The 27393-nt window shown below is 38.3% G+C and overlaps 1 protein-coding gene across 1 annotated transcript; it reads right to left on the bottom strand.

Annotated features, from left to right (window-relative positions):
- Window positions 1-687: 687 nt before the first annotated feature.
- QRSL1 (glutaminyl-tRNA amidotransferase subunit QRSL1) lies at window positions 688-27347 on the bottom strand. The gene is made up of 11 exons (XM_052645764.1): window positions 27243-27347; window positions 19818-19977; window positions 19257-19355; window positions 17899-17995; window positions 13599-13775; window positions 8562-8737; window positions 8361-8473; window positions 7303-7495; window positions 6789-6906; window positions 2779-2984; window positions 688-1296 (listed from the first exon to the last, which is right to left on the bottom strand). Exons 1-11 carry the CDS (start codon window positions 27264-27266, stop codon window positions 1079-1081), a joined length of 1581 nt encoding a protein of 526 aa, XP_052501724.1. The 5' UTR covers window positions 27267-27347; the 3' UTR covers window positions 688-1078.
- Window positions 27348-27393: the final 46 nt, after the last annotated feature.

The following is a 27393-nucleotide window of genomic DNA, read 5'->3' on the forward strand; positions in this document are numbered from 1 at the left end:
GTAAAGAAGGAGGCCCATGGGCCTCTTCTCTACATGGGCCCATGCAGCCCCACCAAGTTATCTGCAAGTTTTTCACACTGAATCTTACTTGTGTATTGAAACTTTCTCACTAAAGCCATACTCCAGTAGCTACCAATTTTCGAGTTCAATCCAGTTTGTCAGGTCACAGCAAAGGTCTGACACCACTGAGCTAGTTTGTGACTGATAAACTAGGAGAATGAACTCGGTGTAACTAGGAGCTATCCTGAGCTCCTTGGCATGGGGCGCTGGAATAGTAGAAGTAACGTTTTAACTTTCAGCAGGAAAGAAGAAAAGTTCTCACTGCAGGTCTATTCTTAGAGGAGTGTGCCCACCTGGGCTCTCCCCAGAGAGAGGCACACCCCTGTCTGGGCCAGCAAGTTGCACTTCCTCCTGTGTTAGAGCTTCTCTTCCACCTGCTCTGCTCAGACCTAGAGGTGGATGTTCCCATTTTATTGTTTTTGTGCATTTTTAACCTCTTTTGCAGCGGCCTCTACCACATGTTGAAATGCCTGTCAGCTGGGCTGTCTAGGCTCCCTCTGGAAGTACGACTTACTGTTCATGTTTGTGCTTTGGTTGCAAAGACATACAAGTCTTGACAGGTTTACCCTGAAGCTTACTTGCACTGTAAGCAATGTTCTTTTTAATGAACATTTAGAAGGCATCATTTTTTAGCAACATGTATCTCGTATTATAATAGAAATCCTGTACTTGGTTTCTACTTGAGTGAATGTGTCTGCCTCTTTGCAACCCCATGGGCTGTAGCCCGCAGGCTCCTCTGTCCATGGAGTTCTCCAGGCACGAATACTGGAGTGGGTTGCCGTGGCCTCCTCCAGAGGATCTTTCCGACCTAGGGATTGAACCCAGGTCTCTTGTACTTTGGTTTATACTGAGTGGATGCTGAATAAACGCTGACATTTATAATTGTAATCACAAGAATTTTAAAAAATGACTCCAAGGAGTGACTATGTCAACAATGAGCCAAATTTCAAGAACACCTGACTTCTCTAGAATATAAAAACCTTTAAAAGTCATTATAATGTGCACAATATAGTTATCACTATTTTAGAGAAACCGAAGCTAACTTTTCATTTTCAAAGACTGATGAGCAATCATCCATTAGTTCTTGAAGCTGAATAACAGGAAACTGGACTTGTTTTTCAAACCATTTGGCAACTGTAAGAAGCTGCTGGTCACAAAATGCACGTCCAATAAACTGTAGTCCTATCGGCAACCCTTGGGTTGAGAGGGCCATAGGGACACTCACAGCTGGCAATCCTGAGGAAAGGAAAGAGACCCATTAAATGTTGACCAATTCTCCACCCTAAGACACAGAGACCTCTTCCACTTTCCAGGGCCAATAGGTACAAGACAGGATAAGGGTTAAAAAGAAAAAAATCACAAAAATTATGACATGTATATTTTTGTATCTTCCTTTGTTCATTTAATATATCTAGGAAATCACTGGGTTCAGGTTTATTGGGAAATACGGTTCCAACATATCATATCACCAACTGCTTACAACCGACAAAAGGAAAATGTGCCTTCATGAGGAAAACATGTGGTAGTTACTTCCTTATCCAAAGGATTCACTTAGTTTCCACAGGGGTACGAACTGATATTAACTGTTTCTTGACCTGAAGTGCATATAGTATTTGTGCCAAAAATGTTTAAGTTAACCCAACCGTAAGGAAGCAATCTGACAAATTCAGATTATGGACGGGATTCCTCAGGAAAGACAATGTCACTTAAAAAATTCAAAAGGTAGAGGATTTCTTATCAGTAACTATGAAGGCTAGAAGAAATTAGCAGGACATTTTGTAAATGCTAAAGAAAAGAACTGTCAAACCAAAATCATATATCCAGCAAAAATAAACTATAAAAATGAGAGGAAAATCGAGACATTCTCAGAAGAAAGCTAAGAGAACTGGTTGCTAGCAGATGTACCCTATAAGAATGGCAAACACTTCTCCGAACAGAAAGGATATGATAAAGAATCTTGATAGATTACGGAGAAATGAACACAAAAGTATATGGATAAATACAATGGACTTTTCCCTTTGCTCTTGAGTTTTCTACATTATGTTTGATGACTGAAACAAAAAGCATAACAATCTGATGTGGTTCTTAATAAAAGAACATAGAGACCTGGGGGATTGTTCTAGACTTTAGTAAGAGATATCATAAACAAATATATGCAGGAAAAACACCCTATAAAAGGCATTTTTGGTTCAACTGAGAAAACTTAAATATGAACTGTATTTGGAATATTATTGTATTTGTGTTAGCCTTCTCAGGTATGATGAAGGATGTCTTTATTCCAGATGATTCATGCTAAAAGTATTTAGGGGTAAAGTAACATGATGCTGAAACTTTCAAATTAATCAAGTAAAAGCTGTGTATGTGTGTCTGTCTGTCTGGGGGTAAAGGGAGAGAGAAGAAGGAAAAAGCAAATGAGGCAAAATGTGAACAAGGATGAACCCAGGCAAAGGACATAATGGGTATTCATCTTATGACTTTTAAAAATCTTTCTGTAGGTCTGAAAATTAATGCATGTGTGTGTGGTGAATGCAAGCATGTGTATGCCTATAAATGCACACATGTACACACACCCACATGAACACAAACACACACTCCTAAGTATCCCAGAAGGACAAGCTATTGTGTTTAGGGAACAATCTAGCTAGAACCTAAGTTGAGGACCAGGACTGTCTACCTAAAAATCTGGAGAAAACCAGAATGCTCTTAAGGGACCCTCACCTGCCATATTTACGGCCTGTGTGAAGATGTCGTCTTGGGCGCTGCGGGTCCTGTTGTCTTCCTTGATGAAGTCTGTGTACGGCACTGCCTCACTCAAGGTCGTGGGAGTTAGCAGCACGTCCACTCCAGAGTTAAAAACACTCACAAAATCATTAGCAATGAGCCGTCTCACTTTCTGTGCTTTGACAAAATAATTCTCATAATTTCTGTGGAAAAAAAAAAAGTTGACATTTTAAGGGCTTTTTGTTATTTCTTTCAATGAATTCTCATGCGTAAGACTTGTTAAAGAATCACTGGATTCTTGGCCCGTAGGAGCGGGTACCACTAAGATTCCCCAAACATAAAAATCAATTTTGTTCAACCATGCTGTTATTCTAAAAGTAGATACAATTCTTCACATATAATCACAAATTATTAACACTTCCAGGAACATCATTAAACCAGAACATTCATTTTCAGGTGAGGAAAATCAAGGGCAGAGCAACTAATGACTTTCCAAAGGCTGCAAAGATTAGCAGTGGCAGAGGAGGGACCAGAACTTAGATCTCTGGAGTTGCATTCCGATCCTCTTTCTATTATAATGTCCTATTTCATCTATAGTTGTAATTATTATAAGAGTTCTGAAGTTTTGGACAATTCTAACTCTAGAATGGAAACAGTAACTGAGGAAAGAAGGCAGTGTTCGCAATTTTGTATTTTATAGACAGGTGTAGCCCAGGAATGGAAATGTGAAACTCCTGGAAAGATACTTCAGGCTGCCTACTGAATAGGAGACGACATTTGCAAATGATATACCTGATAAGGTATTAACATACAAAATATGCAAAGAACTCACACAACTCAACATCAAAAACCAAACAACCAATCAAAAAACTGGCAGAAGACCAGAACAGACGTTTTTCCAAAGAAGGTATATGGATGGCCAACAAGCACATGAAAAGATGCTCACCATCACTAATCATCAGAGAAATGCAATTCAAAACCACCATGAAATATCACCTCACACATTTCAGAATGGCTATTATCAAAGACAACAAATAACAAGGATTGTCAAGGATGTAGAGAAAGGGGAACCTTCATGCACGACTGGTGGGAATATAAAGTGGTGCAGCCTCTATAGAAAACAGTATGGAGATTTCTCCAAGAATTAAAAACAGAACGACTAGGCAATGCAGCAGTTCCACGCCTGGGTATTTATCCAAAGAAAACAAACACTTTTGAAAAGATATACGCACCCCTATGTTCACTGCAGCACTGTTTACAATAGTCCAGATATGGAAACCACTTAAATGTCCACCGATAGATGAATGGATAAAGACGGAGTATACATACACAATGGAGTATTAGCCATAAAGAAGAATGAGATTTTGTTCTGTGGGACAACATGGATAGATCTAGAGGCTATTATGCCAAGTGAAGTTAAGTGAGAGAAAATACTGTATGATTTCACTTATCTATGGAATCCAAAAACAAAACAAATGAACAAACTAACAGAAACTGAGTCATAGATAAACAGGTAGTTGCCAGAGGGGGAGGGTGGTGAGAGGGAAGGAGAGAAATAGGGAAAGGAGACTGAGTTACAAACTTCCAGGCATGAAAGGTACAGTGTGGGGAATATAGTCAGTAATTATGTAATATCTTTATATGGTGACAGATGACATCTAGACCTATCATGGTGATCGTTTTGAAATGCATAGAAATGTCAACTCACGATGGTGTGCACCAGCAACTGACCTAGTGTGGTAGGTCAATTATACTTCAAACACAAACTCATAGATAAAGTGATCAGATTTGTTGTTATCAGAAGTAGGAGGTAGGGGAAGGGGGAATAGGATGAAGATGGTCTAAAGGCACAGACTTCTGGTTATGAGTAAGCACCAGGGATGTAATGTAGAACATGATAAATATAATTAACATTGCCATATGTTACACATGAATGCTGTCAAGAGTAAATCCTGAGTTCTCATGGTAAGAAAATGTTTTCTGCCTATTTCTTTAATGTTGTATCTATATGAATGAGATGACGGATGTTCCCTAAAGTTACTGTGGTAATAAAAAGTAATAAAGGATATGGTTACTCCCCACACTCTCCCTCCCCAAAAGAAAAGACATTTACTTTACTGAAAAGATTAAGGAATTAGCCAGACACAGGAGTGACTATAAATCAATGACGGAAAGAAAGGGGGAAAAAAATACTCTTTAGATTCTCCAGAAGCTGTTAATGAAGGCTGGCAAAAGGATTAACTATTTGATTGATAACTTCAGTTTCCTCACCTGTAAAAATGGATATAACAATTCCAACCTTGCATGGACCAAATACAATGATATAAAAATGGGAGATCTTTTTTATCTTGAAAGAATGCTATAGAAATATCAGATGTCTTTATTATCATTTGACCACAGGGTCTATAGAGTGATGAATGCAGGCATCACGTATAATTTACCCAGCAGCTAATGGCTTAAATAACGTATTAACAGCATTCCCCAAACCTGAATTTTATAAAAGAACAAATACTTATATTAAATTTCTTCCTACTTTTAATATGCTTCAATCGGAAAACTAGACAAAATGGAACAATCATTTTCAGACATGAGACAGCAGGTATTCAGAAGAGAAGAAGAGCAAACAGCAAAGCCCTTTGATTTCCCCATTAACCAAATAATAGTTTTTGTTTTCTAGCTTTGAGATATAATTGAGTATAAAATTCTGTAGTTTTAAGGTTTGCAACATGATTTGATATATGTATATATTGCAAAATGATTACTGCAGTAAGATTAGTTAACACATCCATCACCTAAGAGTTTTTTGTGTATGTGGTGAGAACATTTAAGACCTACTCTCATCAGCTTTCAAGTATATAGTATAGTGTTGTTACCTATAGTAATTAAGTTGTACATCACATCCCCAGAGCTTATCTGTGGGAGTCTGTACCCTTTGACCAACACCTCTCTTTCCCCAGCAACTACCATTCCACTGGGTCTGTGGCTTTGGTGTTTTTTCCCCCTATATTCCACATATAAGTGAGATCATACAGTATTTGTCTTTCTCTGACTTATTTCGCTTAAGATAATGCCCTCAAGGTCCATGCATGCTGTCACAAATGAAGGATTTCTTTCTTTCGAATGATAATCAATACTCTTGAATAATAATGAATGTTCCATTGTGTGTGTGTGGGTGGGTATACACACACGGCATATTTTCTTTTTCCATTTGTCTGCCAATGGACACTAGTTTGTTTCCATGTCTTGGCTATTGTGAACAATGCTGTGAGGTAGTGATTTCTTTCCTTCAGATATATACCCAGAAGTGGGATTTCTGGATCATATGGTAGTTCTATTTTTAATTTTTTGAGGAATCTCCATACTGTTTTTCAGAGTAGCTGTTCATAGTATTTTTGGAAAAAGGAATGCTAACTACTGGCCCTAAGGAGATGCACAGATGAATAAAATGCTTTCCATCCATATACATATATATCCATATATGCCCATTATATATATGCAAAACTCCATGAAGCTGTTCAGTACATTCTTGCTTTTTCACACTTATCTGTCCTCTTAGACAGACTTGGTGGTATGGAAGATGAATCCTATTCACAAGATGATGAAAAACTTATATCAGTCATAGTAATTTTAGAATTCTTTCTTGGAGCAAACAGATACACGATGCAAGGGAAAGTCAGGTTGATTTCACTGACCTTTTAAAGAGAGACCAATGTGACTTCCTGCTTAAGGCTCTCACAGCAGGAGGACAATGTAGCAATAACAGGGGGCATTTAATGAGGCTAAAACCCTTCAGGCTTCCTAATTAGCTTGCTACAGCATCAGCGGGTTTTTTTTTTTTTTAATAACCAGGAGCCAAAAGTACCAAAAACAGGCGTTTACTTATGATTTCTAATTCAAATCGTAAGGATTTTGCTTCCTTAGCAAAACTGATAAGACCTGACAGACACACTACCACTTCCCTCTGGAGTTTTCAAGAATGCGGCAAATTCCTATACTGGTGATCTTACTCTTTTAATAAGAAAAAGTTTCCCGAGAGGATCCTCCCTCTCACCACATCATTGAACCCTTCTCGCCTGGTTGCAGCATACATGGCTTCAGTAGACACATCACTGTCACATCTGTGACCTGAAAACAAAAGAGAGGAACATTACTTGAAAAGGAAGTAAAGTTTTGGCTGAAAAGCAGGTCTAGAGTCACATTTGTGGCCAATACTAAAATTTCAGGAGATTGACCTTAATGGATTCTCTTCTTTACACGCCTTGGGACTAACTGACCCGTCAGGAATCAAGAAAGAGAAGAAAATAATGAAGAGGGAAATTTCATTTGTTCACTCCCTCATTCATTCATTATGAGTTATGATAATGAATAGTGAGTATAATGCTAAATTGACAACAGTAAAACGATCCACTAATTTACTTCTCTAAATCATCAACATTATCCCAGGCAATAATATTTTTTGTCACTAATTAGTGAAAATGTTTGAGAAAACTTCCCTAAAAGTCCAAAACACAGGCACTTTACCATATTCTAGCCCATCAAATCTTGCCATATTCGATGCCACTTCCGATGTACACAATACGTGGTAACACACAATTGAGTAACTGGTATGGGGCAGGGAGACTTCAATTACTTTGGCCCCCTCAGACTCAAAGAGATTAGCAGCTTTGGACCAAAGAGAATGTACTTCACTTGACAATTCTGGTGTAAGATATTCCTAATTGGAAAAAGTCAAAATACAGAAATCAGAACATCCAATAGATGGTTTTACAAAAATGTGTATCCCAGAACCTCTGGCAATATATTAGAAATCCTGATTAAATTGATAGTAGGTAGCTAAAAAGACTGAACTAATTTAAGAGCATTTATTGCAATGACAAGCACAATACTAGATATTGTGAACTGGATATAATAAAGACTGGAGATCTGGCTGGAGAACTTACATTTATTAAATGTTCATTATGTATCAGGCATTCTGCTAGATGCTTTCCAAAGGTTCTCTCATTGACCGTTTTTAACAGTCCTATGATGTAGGTATTATCATCCTTCATGTTATTAATGAAAATATTGAGACTAGAGAAGTTAAGTAACTTTCCTAACGTTACACAGTAGGCAAGTACAGGATCCAGGATTCCCAACTAGGTCTGTTTCACTCTAAATCCTTAAAAATAGGCACACCTATTACCTTAAATGAAAATTTAAAAAATTTTACAGTATTTCTCTACAGCAGTGCTCTCAACTGGGGGCAATTTTATCCTCTTCCTCTCAACCAGGGGACATGTGGTAATGTCTACAGACAGTTTGACTTGTGGGGTTGAGGTGGTAGGGTAGGGGCGGGGCTGCTACCTCTAGGGGCAGAGACCAGTGATGTTGCTAAACATCTTACAATGCAAAGGACAGTCTCCCAGGACAAAAACTTATTGCTAAGCTCAAAATTAAACATTTAAAAGGTGAGTGATTTTATCTATCTCCTTTCACGTGCTCAGGTCACATAGCTAATAAAAGTGGCAGAGCAGCGATTCAAACTCAACCAGTCTGTTTCTGTCTGTATTTGACTTCACAGTACTTCTGTAAAGAGTTACCTTTGGAATTCCTATACATAGTTTGCTCACATCTGTCAAACTGGGAAGCGTAAATGGTTTAACAGGATCTTGAATTGTGGTAGAATCTTTGGGATCATGCCCAGCTAGTATACCTGCAAGTAAAAGTATTTATGAGTGACAGACACATTGTTTTTCAGTGAACTGATAATGCTTTGAAACTATATGGAATCATATAAATACCCAACACAGTGGCTGCATCATCCACACATCTGGTTAAGATTCCTGGCACATCCATTGAATTCACCAGGGGAATGAGACCATGACGAGAAACTAGGCCATAGCTTGGTTTTAAACCAACAACCCCGCAGTGGGCAGCTGGATTTCTGGTTGATCCTCCTGTATCTGATCCTAAAGCCCTGAAATTTAAATGGAATTCTGTTTAGCAGGATAACATCTTTCTAATCATATCTGAAATCTATTTTTTTTAAATGTAGACTTTTAAAGGTGTTTTCTCCTGATTATACAAAAATAAAACATGCTCATAGCAGAGAATTCTTAAAATATAGAAAAGTGTAAAAATGTAACAAAGTATTCTACCACTTTGAGGCAAACACACACTGCTAACATTTTGGCATATGAACTTTAAGTCTTTTTTTAATGAATTTTTCTTTCACAGTTCAGGTCATTCTGTAATCATAAGCTTCCATCTCTTTTTTGTTTATCATGAGACTTTTACTATGTTATAAAGATTACTGAAAATTTTAAATATGTAAAATATTCTATCAATTGGCAATTCCCAACTGATTCCCAATTCCTATCACAGGAATTATACAAATCGTTCAGTTCTTTACTTTTTAACTGAAGTATAGTTGATTTATGATGTGTTAATTTCTGCTACACACCAAAGTGATTTAGTTATATACATATATACAATTTTTAAAATATTCTTTTCCATTATGGTTTATCCCAGGTTACAGGATATAGTTCCTTGTGCTATAGATAAACCTTCTTGTTTATCTATTCTATATGCATCTACTAACCCCAAACTCCCAGTCACAAGTCTATTCTCTGTCTATAAGTCTGTTTCAAAGATAGACTCAATTTGTGCCACATTTTAGATTTCACATATAAATAATATATTATGGTATTTGTCTTTCTCTGACGTACTTCACTTAGCATGATCACCTCTAGTTGCATCCGTGTTGCTGCAAAAGGCATTACTTCATTCTGTTTTATAGCTGAGTGGTATTCTATTGTATACATGCACCACACCTTCTTTATCCACTCATCTGTTGATGGACATTTAGATTGTTTCTATGTCTTGGGTCCTGGGAACAGTGCTGCTATGAATGAACACGGGGTGCCTGTATTGCTCTGAATTATAGTTTTGTTTGGATATACGCCTAGGAGTAGGGCTTCCCTGCTGGCTCAGTCGGTAAGAATCATCTGCAATGCAGGAGACCCAGGTTCAATCCCTGCGTCGAGAAGATCCCCAGGAGCAGGAAATGGCAATCCACTCCAGTATTCTTGCTTGGAAAATCCCACAGATGGAGGAGCCTGGCGGGTTACAGTCCATGGGGTTTTAAGAGTCGGATACAATTTAGCAACTAAGCCATGCCTAAGAGTGGGATCGCTGGATCACACGGTAATTCTGTGTGTAGTTTTCTGAGGAACCTCCATACTGTTCCACAGTGGCTGCACCAACTTCCATTTCTATCAACAGTGTAGGAGGGTTCTCTCTTCTCCACACCCTCTCCGGCACTTGTTTTTTGTACTTTTTAATGATGGCCATTTTGACCAGTGTGAGGTGGTGTGGTACCTCATTGTAGTTCTGATTTGCATTTCTTAGTAATTAGTGATGTTGAGTATCTTTTCATGTGCCTACTGGTCATGTATTTTTTGGAGAAATATCCATTTAGGTCTTCTGTCCATGTTTTGATTGGGTTATTTGTTTTTTTGCTGTTGAGTTGTATAAGTTGTTTGTACATTTTGAAGATTAAGCCCCTATCAGTCACATTGTTTGCAAATATTGTCTCCCATTCTATAGGCTGTCTTTTCATTTTATGGTTTCCTCTGCTGTGCAAAAGCTTATAAGTTTGATTAGGTTCCATTTATTTTTGTTTTTGTTTCTGTTGCCTCAGAAGACCTATGAAAACACTGGTATGATTTATATACATACAAATCTTATACCTTCTTTTAATAGCAATTTTATAGTATGCTTATACAAACTAAACACACCCCTCCCAGGAATTCAGATACAGCTATTCTGCTACCCCATTTAGAATCATGACTAGAAATGTATTCTGATTTATTTAAACTGCTATATTGTTGCGAACTAGAATAGCTGCATAGTAGAGTACTTTGTAGGGAGTTCCCTGGCAGTCCTGCAGTTAGAATTCTGTGCTTTCACTGGCGAAGGTCTGAGTTCAATCCCCCGTCAGGGAATTAAGATCCCACAAGCTGTGCAGCGCAGCCAAAAATAAATAAATAAATAAAGCACTTTCTAATAAACACCTTTAAACATAAATCTTTGCCCATATATCTCTAGCTTCTAAGAGTTAATGGGTAAAAGGGTCTACCTGTCATTATAAGTTCTAAATATATTTTGTTAAATTACTTATCAGAAAGGTTATGCCAATTTATATTCCCAATTGCAGTGAATCACATTGTTTTATCTTTCATTCCCTGGTGGCTCAGACAGTAAAGCATCTACCGCACTGTGGGAGACCCCAGTTTGATCCCTGGGTCGGGAAGGTCCCCTGGAGAAGGAAATGGCAACTCACTCCCGTATTCTTGCCTGGAAAATCCCATGGACAGAGGAGCCTGGTGGGCCACAGTCCATGGGGTTACAAAGAGCTGGACACAACTGAGCAACTTCACTTTCCCCATCACTGAATACTAGCAGTTCTTAAAATCTCATTATTTTGATAAAACATTTGTTAATGTGCATTTTGAGTAATTTTTCACACTTATTTGTATTTGTATTACTCAACTATGAAGTGTCTGTTCATTTCTTTGCTCAGTTACCTATACAGTCTGTGTTTTTATTAAAAAAGAAAAAGACACACTTGACATTATGCTAAGTGAAAGCACACATACTGCACAATTTTACCTGTATGAGGTGCCTGGAGTGGCCAAAGTCACAGAGACATAAAGTAAGAGAGTGCTTGCCAAGGGCTGGGGACATGGGGAGGGGGGCAAATGGGAGGCTTTTAAGGAGTACACAGTTTAAGTTTTGCAAAGGAAACAAGTTCTAGAGACTGGCTGAGTGATAATGTGAATGTACTTAACACAACTGAATCGTATACTTTAAAAGGATTAAGATAACATTTTAATTGTATGTGTATTTTCCACTGTGTATATTTTTCACAATTTAAAATTTTTAACTATTTCAGGAAAAAAGGTTTTTCTTGATTATAAAATTGCAATGTCCATTGTAAAAATTAAAATATTCTATATGATCTATAAAGTGAAATTTCTTATAATCCGTCCCCAGAATTACCACTTTTTATGTATATTTATCCAGATACTTCCATGCAACTAACATGTTCACATATGTAATGTTACGTTTAACAGAAATAAGGTCATATAATACACATTGTTCTCCAACTTGTCTTTCACTTCACAGTGTATTTTGGATTTCTTTCCATGTCATGACACAGTGCTCTAACTCATTCTTTTTAGTGGCTACATAGTACTCCTAGAATTTTCCTGTTTTAAAAACTATTATAAAGGAAACAAATCAGAACACCTGACAGTCTGGGGCCCATTCACTCTGGAATCACTTTGGGTCCTGGTCCCTCTTGAGTACACTCAGACTGAAGCTTTGGGCTGAACAAGGCTCACGGATCTTTCACATGGTCCTTGGGCTCTACAGAAAATGCAAATTAATTGCCTTTCTTACCAAGTCCTCTTAAGCCACAGAATCAGATTGCTGCTTTCACGGTTTCTAAAAGGACACATTTTCTTATTAGGATTCCCTGACAGCTGTGTAAAAGTAAAACCTACATTTCCATAGGAATTATGTGTCAAAGTGCCACCTTCTCAAAGCACGTTCAGTAAGATGAACACTAAGAGGGGTGATGAGGAGAGAAAAAAGCACCTAATCTTGCAATCCTCCCTTGTCAGAACTCTCATTAATATTAATGTGGTGCTATAAAATTCCACAGAGATAAAATGAAATGGTTTTACTTGATAACAAGATTTCAGGGAAACTAAAAAAAAAAACAAAACTGTAGAATCTAAATCTCCACAGCTCTAAAAAAATATAAATAATTTACTGATTGCAATGCCTGTGAAACAGCTTAGTTTCAGTGGATAATTAAGGAGAGATAAAATACATATAGTACTACTAAAGAAAACATTCTATTTGGTTAAACTGAAACCAATAAAATAAATATAGTAACAGCAATATTTATTTACTCTTTTTTAGATGGTTAAGAAATGCTTTACAAACATGACTTAAGACATAAAGCATGATTGATGGATTCAGAATACAAAGTATGACAGTTGAACAAATCATCTCCCTACAAATTTGAAAAAGCCTTTACTTACATATATATTTTAGTTGCTGATTTATAAAAACACTTCTTAAAATATTCTATTGATAAATATTAGCCTTTTCTTTCCTTCCTTCCTTCCTTCCTTCCTTATTTTTTGGCAAAGTTGGGCTTAGCTGAAGGATAAATCACAGATACTAATTTAGCTCAATAGCACTCAACTAAAGCCAAGGTATGTGAATCTCTAAATATATGTACAGTCAGTGAGCAGATACCCAAATAAATAATTTTAAAAATGAAATTCACAACTGAGCAACTTCACTTTCACTTTTCACTTTCATGCATTGGACAAGGAAATGGCAGCCCACTCCAGTGTTCTTGCCTGGAAAATCCCAGGGACGGGGGAGCCTGGCAGGCTGCCGTCTATGGGGTCGCACAGACTTGGACACAACTGAAGTCACTTAGTAGCAGCAGCAGCAAGCTAACTGATTTATTCTTATTCTAGAAGATCTGTAAAATCATGTTTTAAAGAAGACCAGATACTATACAGGAAGGGTTTAAATGTCTTAAAGTTAATGTATAAAATATACATATGTGTACTATATAGTTGAGGGTATTTCTAAGATACAATTTTGATATACTACTGAGCACAAATTGCTCACTAAGGAGAAATAAAAACACCACGGTATGCATGAGTCTATTGTTGGATTTTGTATATGGTTTATGACTATCTGTATCAGGTTGGGTTCTAAAGTACAGATAGAAAAAAATATCTTACGCAAAGCACGTGAACGCTGACACAGCCGCCGCACTTCCTCCTGAACTTCCTCCGGTTATAAGCCAATTTGAATCCTCATTCTCACTGTGCGAGTTCTGCTTCCTCTTTTCTCTATATTGTTTTGAATAACTCCACGGGTTTTTAACTGGTCCAAATATGCCATCTGTGCTTCCAGATCTGAAACGAAGAAGTGAAGCAAGATATCTTAATAAAACTCTTTTTATGTGATCTCCTGATTACATTATTTGCTTCTAACACTGTATAATCCACTGTAACTTAAATTAGAAAAGTTAGGAAGGCTGCTGAGTTGTAGCTTTCTTTAATTAGATGGTTGAGGAGGTGAGGATGAGAAGTAAAATCGTTTGTGGTAGAAAGTCAGAAAAAAAACAGTCTGTTAGGAAAAGGAAATTTTTATCCCAACAGATAATCCAATTCAGCGTAAGATGATTTTCTTCATAAATTAAGGTCTTCCAATAACGTGTCTCAAACATCCAAACAGTTAACAAGTAGTCTTTTGAAGGAATTCCTCTTTTAATCAGAAGTTTTAAGAGGGCAATTCCCTGGCAGTCCAGTGGTGAGGCCTCCACGCTTCCACTGCAGGGGGCACAGTTCCCACCTCTTGCTGGGGAACTAAGATCCCACAAGCTGTGTGGCTCAGCCAAAAAAAAAGAACTTCTCAGGGAGATATTCTTAGTGAATGCTAACAACCTTTTTTACTTTTGAAAAAACTTCAACCTAATAGATAACTTACAAAAATAAAAACAGTATGAAAAAACGTATACCCTTTACCCAGGTTCACCTATTGTTCACATTTTACCCCATTTGTTTTATCATTTGTGTGCTCTGTGTGTGTGGCTGTACTTATGTTTCCTGAACTACTTAAGGGTAAATTATACATATTATGGCCCATTACCCCAAATACTTTAGCTTTTTCTAAGACAAAGAATAGTCTCTTACACAGTCACAGTATGGCTATCTCAGTAAATTTAACAGCAATACTTTTATCAAATCTACCACATGTAATCCAATTTTGTCATTTGATCCAATAATGTCCTTTATAGCATTTTCCCTTTTTCCAGTATAGGATCAAGTCTAGAGTTAAGAATTATATTAAACTTTTCTCTTTAACCTCTTTAACTTTTTTCACCAACCAAGAACACTGAGTTGTTTCCTGTTTTTAGCAATTTGAATAAAGCTACAATAAACATTGTAGTGAAAGGCGCCAGCCAGTGCTTCTGTATAAACATAAGCCTTCACATCTTGGGTAAATACCTAGGATTGAGATTGCTGACTCTTTTGGTAACTGTATGTTTAACTTTATAGGAAACTGCTAAACTATTTTCCAAAGTGGCTATACCATTTTGCATTCCCTACCAGCATTGTATGAGAATCCAGTTGTTCTCCATCCCTGTCAGCACTTGATATTGTCATTTTTTAAGCCATTCTAATTAGGTGTATGTACTTCAGTGTGGTTTTAATTTGCATTTCCTAAATGACAAACCATGTTTGATGTGTTTGTCAATTGTGTACCTTCTTTGATATATGATTTTATATCTCTTTACATCTCATTTTTTTAAAAATTGGTTTTCTTATTTTTGAGTTGGAAAAGTTTCAATATATACTGGATACCAGTTCTTGGTCAGACATATGTCTTGCAAATAGTTTTGCTAAGTTGTGTGGCTTGCTTTTTTTCATTTTTAACAGTGCATTAAGTACAAAAGTTCTTAATTTTAATGAAATTCAATTTACCAGTTTTTAACTTTACAGACTGTACTTTATGTGTTCCATCTAAGAAATCTTTGTATAATTCAAGGTCACAAAGATTTTCTCCTACACTTCTATGAGTTTTAGGTTTTAACTTCTTTAGCCTCTTTTAGTCTGGAACATTTTCACAGCCTTTGTTTTTTTTATGATACTGACATTTTAATAGACAATATCTCATTTCAGATTTGTCTTCTGTCTCCTTGTTATTAGCTTCGGGTTACACATTTTCAGCTGGAACACTGCATAGGTGATGGTGTTCCTTCTCAGGGAAGGAGGTATACAGTATCACTTCACCCTTATTGGTGATGTTCATGCTGACCAGCCATTCAAGGCAATGTCCTCAAAACCTAGGTTCAAGTTTATTCCCACAGATTTATGTTTTCAACACATATTTACTAGGTTCTAATAGGTACCAGCTTTGGAGAATGAAGGAATCTGCTTCTATGAAATAGGAAACACAGACCAAGCAAATATTACAAACATTACAAATGGGAAAATAAAAAGTGCTTCTGATGAAAAACTAAATGTTTTCCTCATGATCAGGAAAAAGGCAAGGATATCTGCTCTTATCATCTTTATTCAATAATATTGTACTTAAGGTCCTAACTGATGCAATAAGACAAGATAAATAAATAAAAGTGTCTCTATTGTAGACTACAAGATCATTTACATAAAATATACCAAATAATCTATAAGATCAACTAGAATTAATAAGGGAGCTTAGCAAGGTCACAGGATAGAAATAATAGGTTAACACAGAAAAGTAAATTACATTTCTATGTATTCTAACAATGTTAAACAATTAGAAATTGAAAAGAAAATAACATTTTCTGTAATAGTAAAGAAACATGAAATACTCGGAGATAGATATGGCAAATTATGTGCAAGATTCATATATAGAAAATCATAAATATTGCTGAGAAAAATTAAAGTCTAAATAAATGGAAAGATATAGTCATACATCAGAAGGCACATATTAATATGTCAATTTTCTAAAACCTAATCTATAATTCAATACCACCACAATCAAAATCCCATCAAGCTTCTCAGTGAAATTATTAATTCAATTCTAAAACTTATATGGAAATGCAAAGGACCCGCTGCTGCTGCTGCTGCTAAGTCGCTTCAGTCGTGTCCGACTCTGTGCGACCCCAGAGACGGCAGCCCACCAGGCTCCCCCGTCCCTGGGATTCTCCAGGCAAGAACACTGGAGTGGGTTGCCATTTCCTTCTCCAATGCATGAAAGTGAAAAGTGAAAGTGAAGTCTGTCAGTCCTGTCCAACTCTTAGCGACCCCATGGACTGCAGCCCACCAGGCTCCTCTGTCCATGGGATTTTCCAGGCAAGATTACTGGAGTGGGGTGCCATTGCCTTCTCTGCAAGGTTTACTATGAAGCTACAGTAATCAAGATAGCATGATAATGGATTGCTGCTGCTGCTGCTGCTAAGTCACTTCAGTCGTGTCTGACTCTGTGCGACCCCATAGATGGCAGCCAACCAGGCTCCCCCGTCCCTGGGATTCTCCAGGCAAGAACACTGGAGTGGGTTGCCATTTCCTTCTCCAATGCATGAAAGTGAAAAGTGGAAGTGAAGTCACTCAGTTGTGTCCAACCCTCAGCGACCCCATGGACTGCAGCCTTCTAGGCTCCTCCACCCATGGGATTTTCCAGGCAAGAGTACTGGAGTGGGGTGCCATTGCCTTCTCCTGATAATGGATTAGGGATACACAAATCAACAGAACAGAATCCAGAAATGGACCTATGCATATGTTGGACTGATTTTTTTGGCAAAGGAATCAAAGTAATTTAATTTGAATTCCTACGGTCCCAGATATATAGGATAGACATATGCAAAGAAAAATGAACTTTTGCTTTCTTCAATAATATACAAAAAATTAACTGGATCACAATTTTAAATTTAAGAACTAAAACTATAAAACTTCTAGGGGAAAACATTGGAAAAAAAGTCTTGATGACCTTGGAAAAGGTAAAGCTTTCTTGGAAAAGACACAAAAAAACATGAGTCATTAAAGGAAGAAAACAATGAACTGGACTTCATCAAAACTAAAAACTTTTGCTATTTGAAAGCCATATTCAGAGGATGCAAAAACAGGCTAGAGACTCAGAACCTATTTGCAAATCACCTATCTGATAATGGACTTGAATCCAGACTATATGGGAAAACACTCTTACAACTCATTGAGAAGATTTGAATAGATACTTCACCAAAGATATATGGATAGCAAAACAAACAAATGATGATCAACACTGTTAGTCATCAGGGAAATGCAAATTAAAACCAAAGTGAGATATCTATCAGCAGAACACAAGCTCTCATGGAGGGACTGAGAAATTGGCAAAAACAGTCCTCACGAAATCACCTCACTAACGTAATCTCTCATGGAGGAACTGAGGAACTGGCAAGGAATTGGCAAGAGAGTCCTCACGAAATCACACTGCTTTTAGGTACCTACACGTAATGAGATTGAAGACACAGATGAAAGAAATGCAGGAAAAGAAACTTTTAATTTTACTTACCCCATAGCAAACTCATCTAAGTTTGTTTTTCCCATTAGTAGAGCTCCCTGATCCAACAACTTCTGAACTACTGTGGCATTGTAAGGTGGTACATAACCTGAAAAAAATTCAGTTTTCTTTAAAAACAAAAACAAAACAAAACTGAGGTATAGCTGATTTAAATGTTATATTACAGGTGTAAAACATACTGATTCAAATATTTTACAGATTATATTCCATTTAAAGTTATTATAAAATGTTGTCTATATTCCCTGTTCTGTACAATATACTCTTATAGTTTATTTATTTTATACATAGTCACTTATACCTCTTAATCCCCTCCCCTTCCTTGCCCCTGTCCTCCTAAAAATTCAGTAATTTTTATCATAGGAAAGAAAACAGTGAACATGTAAATTCTATGTAAGAAACAATTTTAAACTCCAATTAAGCAATTCATATTGACAAATGCTACTTATTCCTAATTTAAGTTGTACTTTCTTCTGAAAGTTAATGTTTTTCTGCTGCTGACTGCTTGCTATATTTTCTAAAGTCTCTGTATTCACCATCTTTAAAATCTAAAAATATTGACTTTAACAGTACTACAAAATATTGAATGATAGAGAGGTACCCAACTCATTTGAAATTAATCACAAATCATTATTCTGCTCTTTGCATTGACTTTTTCTTCTCAGATGTGCTATATCACACAGCAATTTTTATCTATTTCCAGCAGGAATAGATCTTTATTGTCAATTAAAACTTCCTCTATCTAGTGTATATTCGCAAACAATTAACAACAGTCTACTTTGTCAGAGGAACTTGGGGCATACACATCAGAATATTAGTTTTAGTGTGAAGCTATCTATCCTTTTTCCATTTCTTTTTCCTACTAGGATCCAACCATATATTGATAAGTATGATTCCTTTTTGACTTACTGAACTTTAAAAATTAAAACTAAGCATCACTATATTAAGTATAGTGATATAAGGTGGAGGAGCCAGGAGATAAAACATAATCAGACAGTAGATGTTATTAATAATAAATCCTTGTACCATCTGCAAAAGAGGGTAATGACAGCCACTTTGTACTTATTTCTACACTGTCAACGAGTGGAAGTTAGAGGAGTTAGAGTTCATTCAGTGTGTTTGCAGTGATGTTATCTTCCTAAATAGGATTCCTCTGTTAAGCAGGCCTACCCCTGAAGAATAAGTCTGCACTGAGAAAGAGCAAATAGTAAGAAGGTAATATTCCACCCTAAGTTATTTCCTTTGCAGATATAACTAGTCTAAGATAGCTTGGTGCATTAGTATCTTATCTTTAATTTAAACTGAAAAACATTTATTTTTATAAAATAATGCTCTGGCTAGTTAAACTTTACCTTTCAGCATGTTTGATGCACAGGTTGTCTCAATGCCGGATGTACTGAAGTTATCTTTTACTGCAATAGGAATTCCATCTAAATCCCCCAGTGAGTGACCTGCATTAAGAAACCAAAAGAATAGAAAATATACCTAGTTCAAAATACAGAGACATTAATCCTAGTTATTAAGACAGCTACTAGCTTTTGCTAAAGATACTGCTTCAGAAATCAAATTTGTGTTAGAAATTACGCAGTGGACATTATAAAGCATCACATACCTATTAGTCTCATTTTTATTATACCTCACACCAGTTCTTCTTTTAAAAAATAATTTTATTTATTTGGCCATACCACGAGATTTGTGGGGTCTTAGTTCCCCAACCAGGGACTGAACACGAGCCCCCAGCAGTGAAAGCGTGAAGTCCTAACCACTGAATCTCAGGGAATTCCCCAGGTCTTTAAATAAGGGAAATTTTTTTTTTTATGTTTAAAGCTCTACCTGCCAAATGGAGACTGCTATATCAAATTAAACTCTTTCTCTCAGGAGGTAACAATTAAGTACAAGTCAAAGTAATTTACCTTTTTTATATCTTTTCTCTGCTTCTTCAGCTTGCTTTAAGGCCACTTCTTCTGATACAGTAATGTACGCATTTAGAAACTTAGTCTTCTTGATAAGGGAGAGGCATCTTTGACAGAGCTCGGTTGGCGTGACTTGGCCTTGTTTCAGTGCCACAGAAACCTAGAATATACACAATTCCAAAAAACTCCTGCGGAGTCTGCAGAAGTTTCAAATGTTATACTGAGACAGGCAGATAGAATGGTTACATATAAAAATTTGAAGTGAGGTTTAGATTCAAAACCAAGACCAGGCACTACTGTTGCTTTACATGCATTATTACTTTATTTAGCCCTTAAAACAACCAACTAATTATTAACCGCACTTTATAGATAACTTAACTGAAGCTCAGAGAGGTTAAATGATTTGCTCAAAGTCACACAAATAGTAAAGGGTAACTTCTTAACATCTGCTCCATCATGATTTCTCTCTGCACCAGTGGAAGTTTAGCCTGTCCTGTGTGTTGACTGTATTTTCATGTGTCCTAATATATATCAAGCAATAGGAGTTTGCATTTAGGGGAAAATCTGCAAGTGTTCTGCTCTAAACTGTTGAATAAATCATCAGAGAGGTGGTCTTCTTAGGCCTGAGGGTGTTGAGCTAGAAAAGCAGTGCGAACAGTCCACTGAGAGGGCCCCTAATGCTGATGCACAGGGGGAGGAAAGGGCTACCATGGGGATACTGGGAGGGTGGGGGGTTGGCGAGGGGCAGCTGGGCTCGACTCAAAGGAGATAACTGAATGTAACAAAGGAGGTATTACTGCTGAATGGTTTGTATGACTCGAGACGAGTGGAGCTGAAGAGAAAGAAAAGACAGCAGTGTGTTCTGATACTGTAAATATGGAGTGGGCTGATGTAAATAGGCCGGGTGCAAGTATCAGAACTTGCAGAAGCACAAAGCTGGACAGACACAGAGGTATACAAACAGGCCTACCCCAGAGCAAAACTGTAAGCACGAGGAAGATTATGTCTGCTATTGTCTCCTCTTTTTGCCTCCCCTCAAGTCTCCTAATGTCCGTTATCCTCAAGTTGCCTTCTGACTCGCCAACTAGTATGACAGGAAGAGGTAAGGAGTTGCAGCTGTGGTTACAAAGGCAAGAAATCAGACTGTCTGGAGTATTCATTTATTTATTGAAGTATATCTGATCTACAGTGTCGTGTTGGTTTCAGGTGTACAGCAAAGTGATTCAGCTACAAATACAAATATGTCTTTTTTTTCCCCCAGATTTTCTTTACCCTTATAGGTTAGTAGATAATATTGAGTATATTTCCCTGTGCTATAAAGTAGGTCCTTGTGTGTTATCTGCTTTATGCGTAGTAGTGTGTATATGTTCATCTCAAACTCATAATTTATCCCCTCCTCTTTCCTGTTGGTAACCATAAGTTTGGTATCTATGTCTGTGGGTCTATTTCTATTCTGCATATAAGTTCAGTTGTATCATTATTTTTGAAGATTCCATGTATAAGCGATATCATATTTCTGTCTCTGGCTTACTTCACTTAGTATGATAATCTCCAGGTCCATCCATATTGCTGCAAATGGCATGACTTTATTTTCTGATGGCTGAGTCATGTCCCATTGTGTAAATATAGCACATGGTCTTTATCCTTTCATCTGTTGGACATTCAGGTTGTTTCCATGTTCTGGCTATGTAAATAGTCTTGCAATGAACACTGGGATGCATACATCTTTTCAAATTATGGTTTTCTCTGGATATATGCCCAGGAGTGGGACTGCTCCATACTGTTCTGGGAGTACTCATTTTAAATGGTGATCTTTGTTAGGACCGTACTTAGGAAATCTAGATTTGAGAAAATCAATAAGGGTGTTGGAGAAGGGAAATGAAAACAAAGACGCTAATTAGCTAGAATGGACTAGGCCCAAGGATTATGACAAATAAATAGTAAGATCCCCTGGAGCAAAACTAAAAGTGTCATATCTGAATATAAGATGAAATCAAGTGGAAAAGTTTTCATTAAGAAAACAAATTCTCTCTCCCTAGCATTTCTTTTCTCAAATGGAAACTAGACTTTTCTTCAGGCACTGCTTCTCCTGCAGTTTTCCAACAGGATGGCTGTTTTAGTTCTTTCTTACCATGTACCAGAGTCCAGTGGGGAGGGGAGATTGTGTGGGCAGGTGTTACCCTTGTCCTCAATGCCTTTTTCTTGCCTCTTTTCTCAAAACCCCCAGCTCATCTGAAGCATAGCTCTTGGAGAAGATTATATTACTCTAACAGTCTCCCTGGTGCTCCTTTTCATTTATGAAAGATTTTAGCAGCTGGTTCACTGTAGCTATTTTTGTTGACTTCAAACCTCAGATCAGGTACACTGACACCAGGCCTCTCAGTTCTTGAACTCCCTTGACACAAACTCTTCACTTCACTCCAGTTACCCACTCATATAGTCAAAGCCCAGACTATGTCATTACCAGCATTTGTATATTCTCTCAAACCTCAGTTCTAATCATCCCACATCTCCTGTCTCCTGAGCTCATTTACTCTACCATCCAGCAAGAAAACTGGGACCACTGTCCTCCAACCTCAAAGCAATGGATTCTGCCCACCAGTGAGGTGGAAAGAGGATCCCAAGGCATCCAAAGAATCTGCAGCTCTGGTTGACACCTTACGTCCAGCCTTGTGAGACTGAGTAGAGAACCCAGCCACGCCGGCCCTGACCCACAAAACTGTGAGATGATAAGACTGGGTGTTTTAAGACTGTGTTAAAGACAAATTTGTTGTGCAACAATAGAACAGTAATACGCCTTCTTATAAAAATGAGGAAATGTTCTGCACAAAGATCTCTACTCTTCTTAGAGAACAAGGGAACAAGGGAAAACTACAAACACTGATAATCTAGTAATTTTGTCACTGTAACAAAATCAGTGCTAATAATAGCTCTTAGTTCCAGGTGTTATCCTATACATTTTATATTTCATTTAACCTTTATATCCACACTAACAGGCTGATATTATTTCCAATCTACAGATAAATTACCAAAGTTCCTGCTTAAAATCACATAGCTAGAAAGCAACAGAGCTGGGATTCAACCAAGGCCTGATCTTGTTTCTGAAGCCCATGCTTTGGACCACTATACTCCACTACTTCTCTGTGCAAAGTATAATAGCATTCACTCCTCTGTAACCAATAGAGAACATTTTCTTAACTTCACAGGTATTAATAACATCAGATTCACTGAGGAAAAGGACTGTCTTTCAAAAGAAAAACTGTCTTGATAAATGCTGAAGGTATAGAAGAGCCCTTGGAAGCTGAGTGTCTGATTGACTGGTACTCTATTTAACACACCCATGTAACATTTTTGCTTTTGTCTCCATTGTTCCAAGAAATAGCACCTCAAGATCACCAGTCAGCTTCACGTTCCTAAATCCAGCAGTCACACTCAGTCTGGGTCAGGATTCAACATCAACCCCTCCTGGAAGTACTTCTTTTCCACTTGTATTTCAGGACACCAAGCCCTTCTGGTTTCCTCCTGCCTTACTGGCCGTTCCTTCAAGTCTCTCTTGCTAGCTGTGCTTCCTACTGCTGACCTCGAAATGTTGGAAAGTTTTATGCCTTACATTTACACTCAGCTTCCCAGGTGATCTCATCTGACCATTTAACTTCAATTATCTCCTCCACTCTGGCCAACTCATATTTTCATACCTAGCTTCTCTCTTGATCTCCACATTCCTATATTCATCTGCTTAACCAACCTCTTCGCTTGGATATTTGTGGAGGCATCTCAAAATTATCCTGTCTTGATAATTTTCTCCTCACAACACGCTCCCTGTAGAGTCTTTCCCATCTTGATGCTGTGTGCTGGGTTCAGCTGTGTCTGACTCTTTGTGACCCCATCAACTATAGCCGGCTAGGCACCTCTGTCCATGGAATTCTCCAGGCAAGAATACTAGAGTGGGTTGCCATTTCCTTCTCCAGGGGATTTTCCTGACCCAGGGATTGAACCCGCATCTCTTGTGTCTCCTGCTCTGGCAGGCGGATTCTTTACCACTGTGCCACTTGCCCAGGCCCCAAATCGAAGCATCCTCCTTGACTTGTCTCTTTCCATCAAATCTATATCCAACCTGTCAGAAAGCCCAAACTTAAGAAACAAAACCCCTATTTTGTATTACTTCTGCTCCCACCACCCTATCCATGCTGCATCAGCTCTTGGCAAGGCAACGGCCTTCTAACTGGCCTCCCTGCTCCTCCATCTGCCTTCCTTCAGACCACAATCCTGAGTAGCCTGGAGCTTTTTAAATTTTAAATCAGATCATGTCCAAAGACTCACAGCCTTCCAGAGGATTTGCATTACATTTAGAATAAAACCCATATTCCTTCTCATGGCCTGAAAGGTGATCTGGTTCCTGCTTCTCTCTAACCTCATCTCCCAGTACTCTCCTCATTTAGTTCTCTTGGGTGATAAGAGAGCTTCCTTGAACATGTCAGGTTTGCCCCTGCTTCAGAGACTTCCCACTTACTCTTCCTCTTGCCTGAAAGAACCTTCTCCCAGTTCTTCCCAGGGTTCACCCTTCTTATCTTTCAGGTCTCTATTATATATCACCCACTCAGAGAAACTTTCCTGATCACTCTAAAACATCCATATCCCCCAACTAATTCTCACGCTATACTCTGATGCTGGAAAGACGGAGGGCAGGAGGAAAAGGGGCGACAGAGAATGAGATGGTTGGATGGCATCACTGACACAAAGGGACATGAGTCTGAGCAAACTCTGGGAGGTAGTGAAGGATAGGGAAGCCTGGCGTGCTGCAGTCCATGAGGCTGTAGAGTCGGACAGAACTGAGTGACTGAACAACAAAATAGCCTGCTTAACCTTTCTTCATAGCACCTATACTATTTGAAATTATATTATTAAACTTACTTAATGCCTCCTTCCCCACACAAACGTAGGTTTCATAAGGGCAGGAATTTCTGTCTTCATGTTGATCCTCAGTGTCTAGAACACAGAGGTGCTCAATAAATGTTAACTGAATAAATGAACTGAGTTGTTTAAAATTTGGAATCTATTTTCCCATAGAACAGTAATTAAATGTTCTTAGGCTAGACCCCCAAGAAACCTATTGGATATAAAATTAATTTTCTTTAATATAAGAATAATCATTTAATATAACTATAGGGCCAGTAATACTAGTGTGGTGTCTGGTTCCTAGAAACACTGGGATCAGGCCACTAAAAAAGAAAGATTGAAAGTAAGACTCTTCCCCTTCCTGAATGTACTTGGGTAAAATTTACAAGTAGCAGTTTTATCTCCCATTTGGGATTTTACCTCTTTTTAGTGCTTCTCTATAGCTCAAATGGTCAAATGGTAAAGAATCTGCCGGCAATGCAGGAGACCAGGATTCGATTGGGTTGGGAAAATCCTCTGGAGCAGGGAATGGCAATCCACTCCAGTATTCTTGCCTGGAGAATCGCATGGACAGAGAAGCCTGGTGGGCTACAGTCCATGGGGTTGCAAAGAGTCGGCCACGACGGAGTGACTCACACACACAGCAGTGCTTCTTCCCAGGGCTCCTTTACTGCCCTGAGCCTCCACTCAGGTCCCTCAAGTTGTCTCAAAACACCATAGTTTCCAGTCCTTCCCCAAATACCCTCCCCTACAAATTTTCCCTTCCTTCAATTAATAAGCTCAGCCAGAGTGTGATGGAGAGAAATCTGATTGATTATAATTACAATGGATAAATCATTCAACTGTCCCAGGCATCTTTACATATGGAATGTGTAAAGATCCATCTTTAAAATGGAATATGTACTAAATTAACCTCTAATTCATCGAATTTGGGGCACTGGTACAATGATGTGGAAATAACAGTGGACAGTATGTTAGAGTTTGGGAAAATAACCAAATAATGTTTTGCACAATAGGTATCAATAACTATTTGTTAAAGGAGTGACTAAGTGAAAGTAATCATGTCGAGGCAACTTTCTGGCTACCCTTGGGTCAGATTCCCTAAATATATTTTCTCCCTTGAGGTAAAAATTGTTCTCACAATGGCTCACTGAACAACATTAGTGAGGAAGGGTGGCACAAAAAAGGTAGTGCTGGGGGAAAGGACAGAAAAAAAATACCCCATTTTTTAGGTTGTATTTCATCTTACATTATGTTTGTAGGTAAAACATAGAAAAAAAGTTTTTCAAGAACAAAATAGATTGTTCACTGACAGTATAAGCAGATGCAATTTAGTATGGTAAAACAAAAATGTATTGAGGGAATAGCAGTTTATTATTTAAAGCCGATGGATTTAAAGTTCTCATAATTTATAGTTTTCTAAAAGGCTGCCAGTTGGAAAAAGAAAAAGACTTGCCAAGTGAAGATACAAATGGAAGATGGAAGGTGGGGTAGGTCCTCAATTGCTAAATCTATCAGCAGAATCACCTGGGAGCTAAGGTTAAACCATATCCTCTGGGCCTTACCATAGTGACCTGCATGAGGGGGACACAGCTGTAGTTTTTCAGGAGGGCCCAAGGTGATTGTGATATAAGTGGGCCTGCTATCAGACAGCTCTGCAGGTTGGGAGATCTGTGCCAGAAAGCAAGGAGATCTGAATTAAAGCCCTAAAAGCAGGGATAAAATGAGAGAACAGACTCCAGACATAATTTCAAAAAAGAATGAACAGAGTTTAGTGACCTATTGGACATGACATATGAAGAAGAATCTAAGGGCAACTGGAATAATAGTTGTATCCTGAACAAGAGAATATCAGAAATCATGTTTTTGTTTTTTATGATGTAGGTTGAGATGCAAGAGGTGGTTCTGTTACAATGATTAAGTCAACTTTGGTTAAACTAAGTCTGGGGTGCTTATGGGACATTTGGAAGAGATGTCCAGAAGACATTCACAAATAGAGCCTAGAGTTCAAAAAATGAGGTGAAGGAAATGGAGACACAGGTAACAAAATCGTTTGTATCCTGGAGGTTGTTGAAGCTTGGAGAACGAATATATGCGGGGTGGGGGTGGGGAGCTAAGAATCACTAGTTGGCTTTTACAAGGGACAGATTTGCGGGGTCCTTAATGAGGACTGCATCAGATGAGCGTAGTGGACAAGGGCTAGCTAAATCCCCGTTATATGGCAGAGCATACCTCGAGGCCATCAAGGGCTGGAGGCAGCCTGAGCAAACGAATAATCGAGAGAAGCCACTCTGCCTTCCACCCCAGAGCGCAGCGGTGCAGAAGCCTTCCCCGCTGAGAATATAACTGCGGAAGGATACAAGGAGCACAACCTAAGGACTCGGAGGTCCGAATCCCCCCAGGTTCTAAGGAAGAAGGCAGCGAGGCTGACCAAGACGCGGTTAGGAAGGGGGGACCCCTCGTCCACAAGAACAAAGACTCCCCGAATCTTCCCGACCTCTTGGACCCTCAGCAGACAATTCGACTCACTTCTCGGAGGGTCCTGCCCAACATGGTCCTCGTGCCCCGTCTGCCACCACAAGGACCAGGTGACGAGGAGGAAACAGAAAGGTCAGTTGCCGCTGCTGGTTTTACATGGGCGCAGCCATCTTTGATTATCACAGAACCTGTCAGCACCGAG

This window comes from Budorcas taxicolor, chromosome 9 (genome assembly GCF_023091745.1).
Source record: "Budorcas taxicolor isolate Tak-1 chromosome 9, Takin1.1, whole genome shotgun sequence".
NCBI classification, from domain to species: domain Eukaryota; kingdom Metazoa; phylum Chordata; class Mammalia; order Artiodactyla; family Bovidae; genus Budorcas; species Budorcas taxicolor.

Bases quoted from the DNA above. Each gene is read 5' to 3' on its own strand.
- QRSL1 (XM_052645764.1), bottom strand. From the start codon at position 27,266: ATGTTGGGCAGGACCCTCCGAGAA. The intron at 13,776-17,898 runs GTAAGTAAAATT...TCTTCGTTTCAG, and splicing joins TTAGATGAGTTTGCTATGGG to ATCTGGAAGCACAGATGGCA. The intron at 7,496-8,360 runs GTAACTCTTTAC...TTTTCCAATTAG, and splicing joins TATGTATAGGAATTCCAAAG to GAATATCTTACACCAGAATT.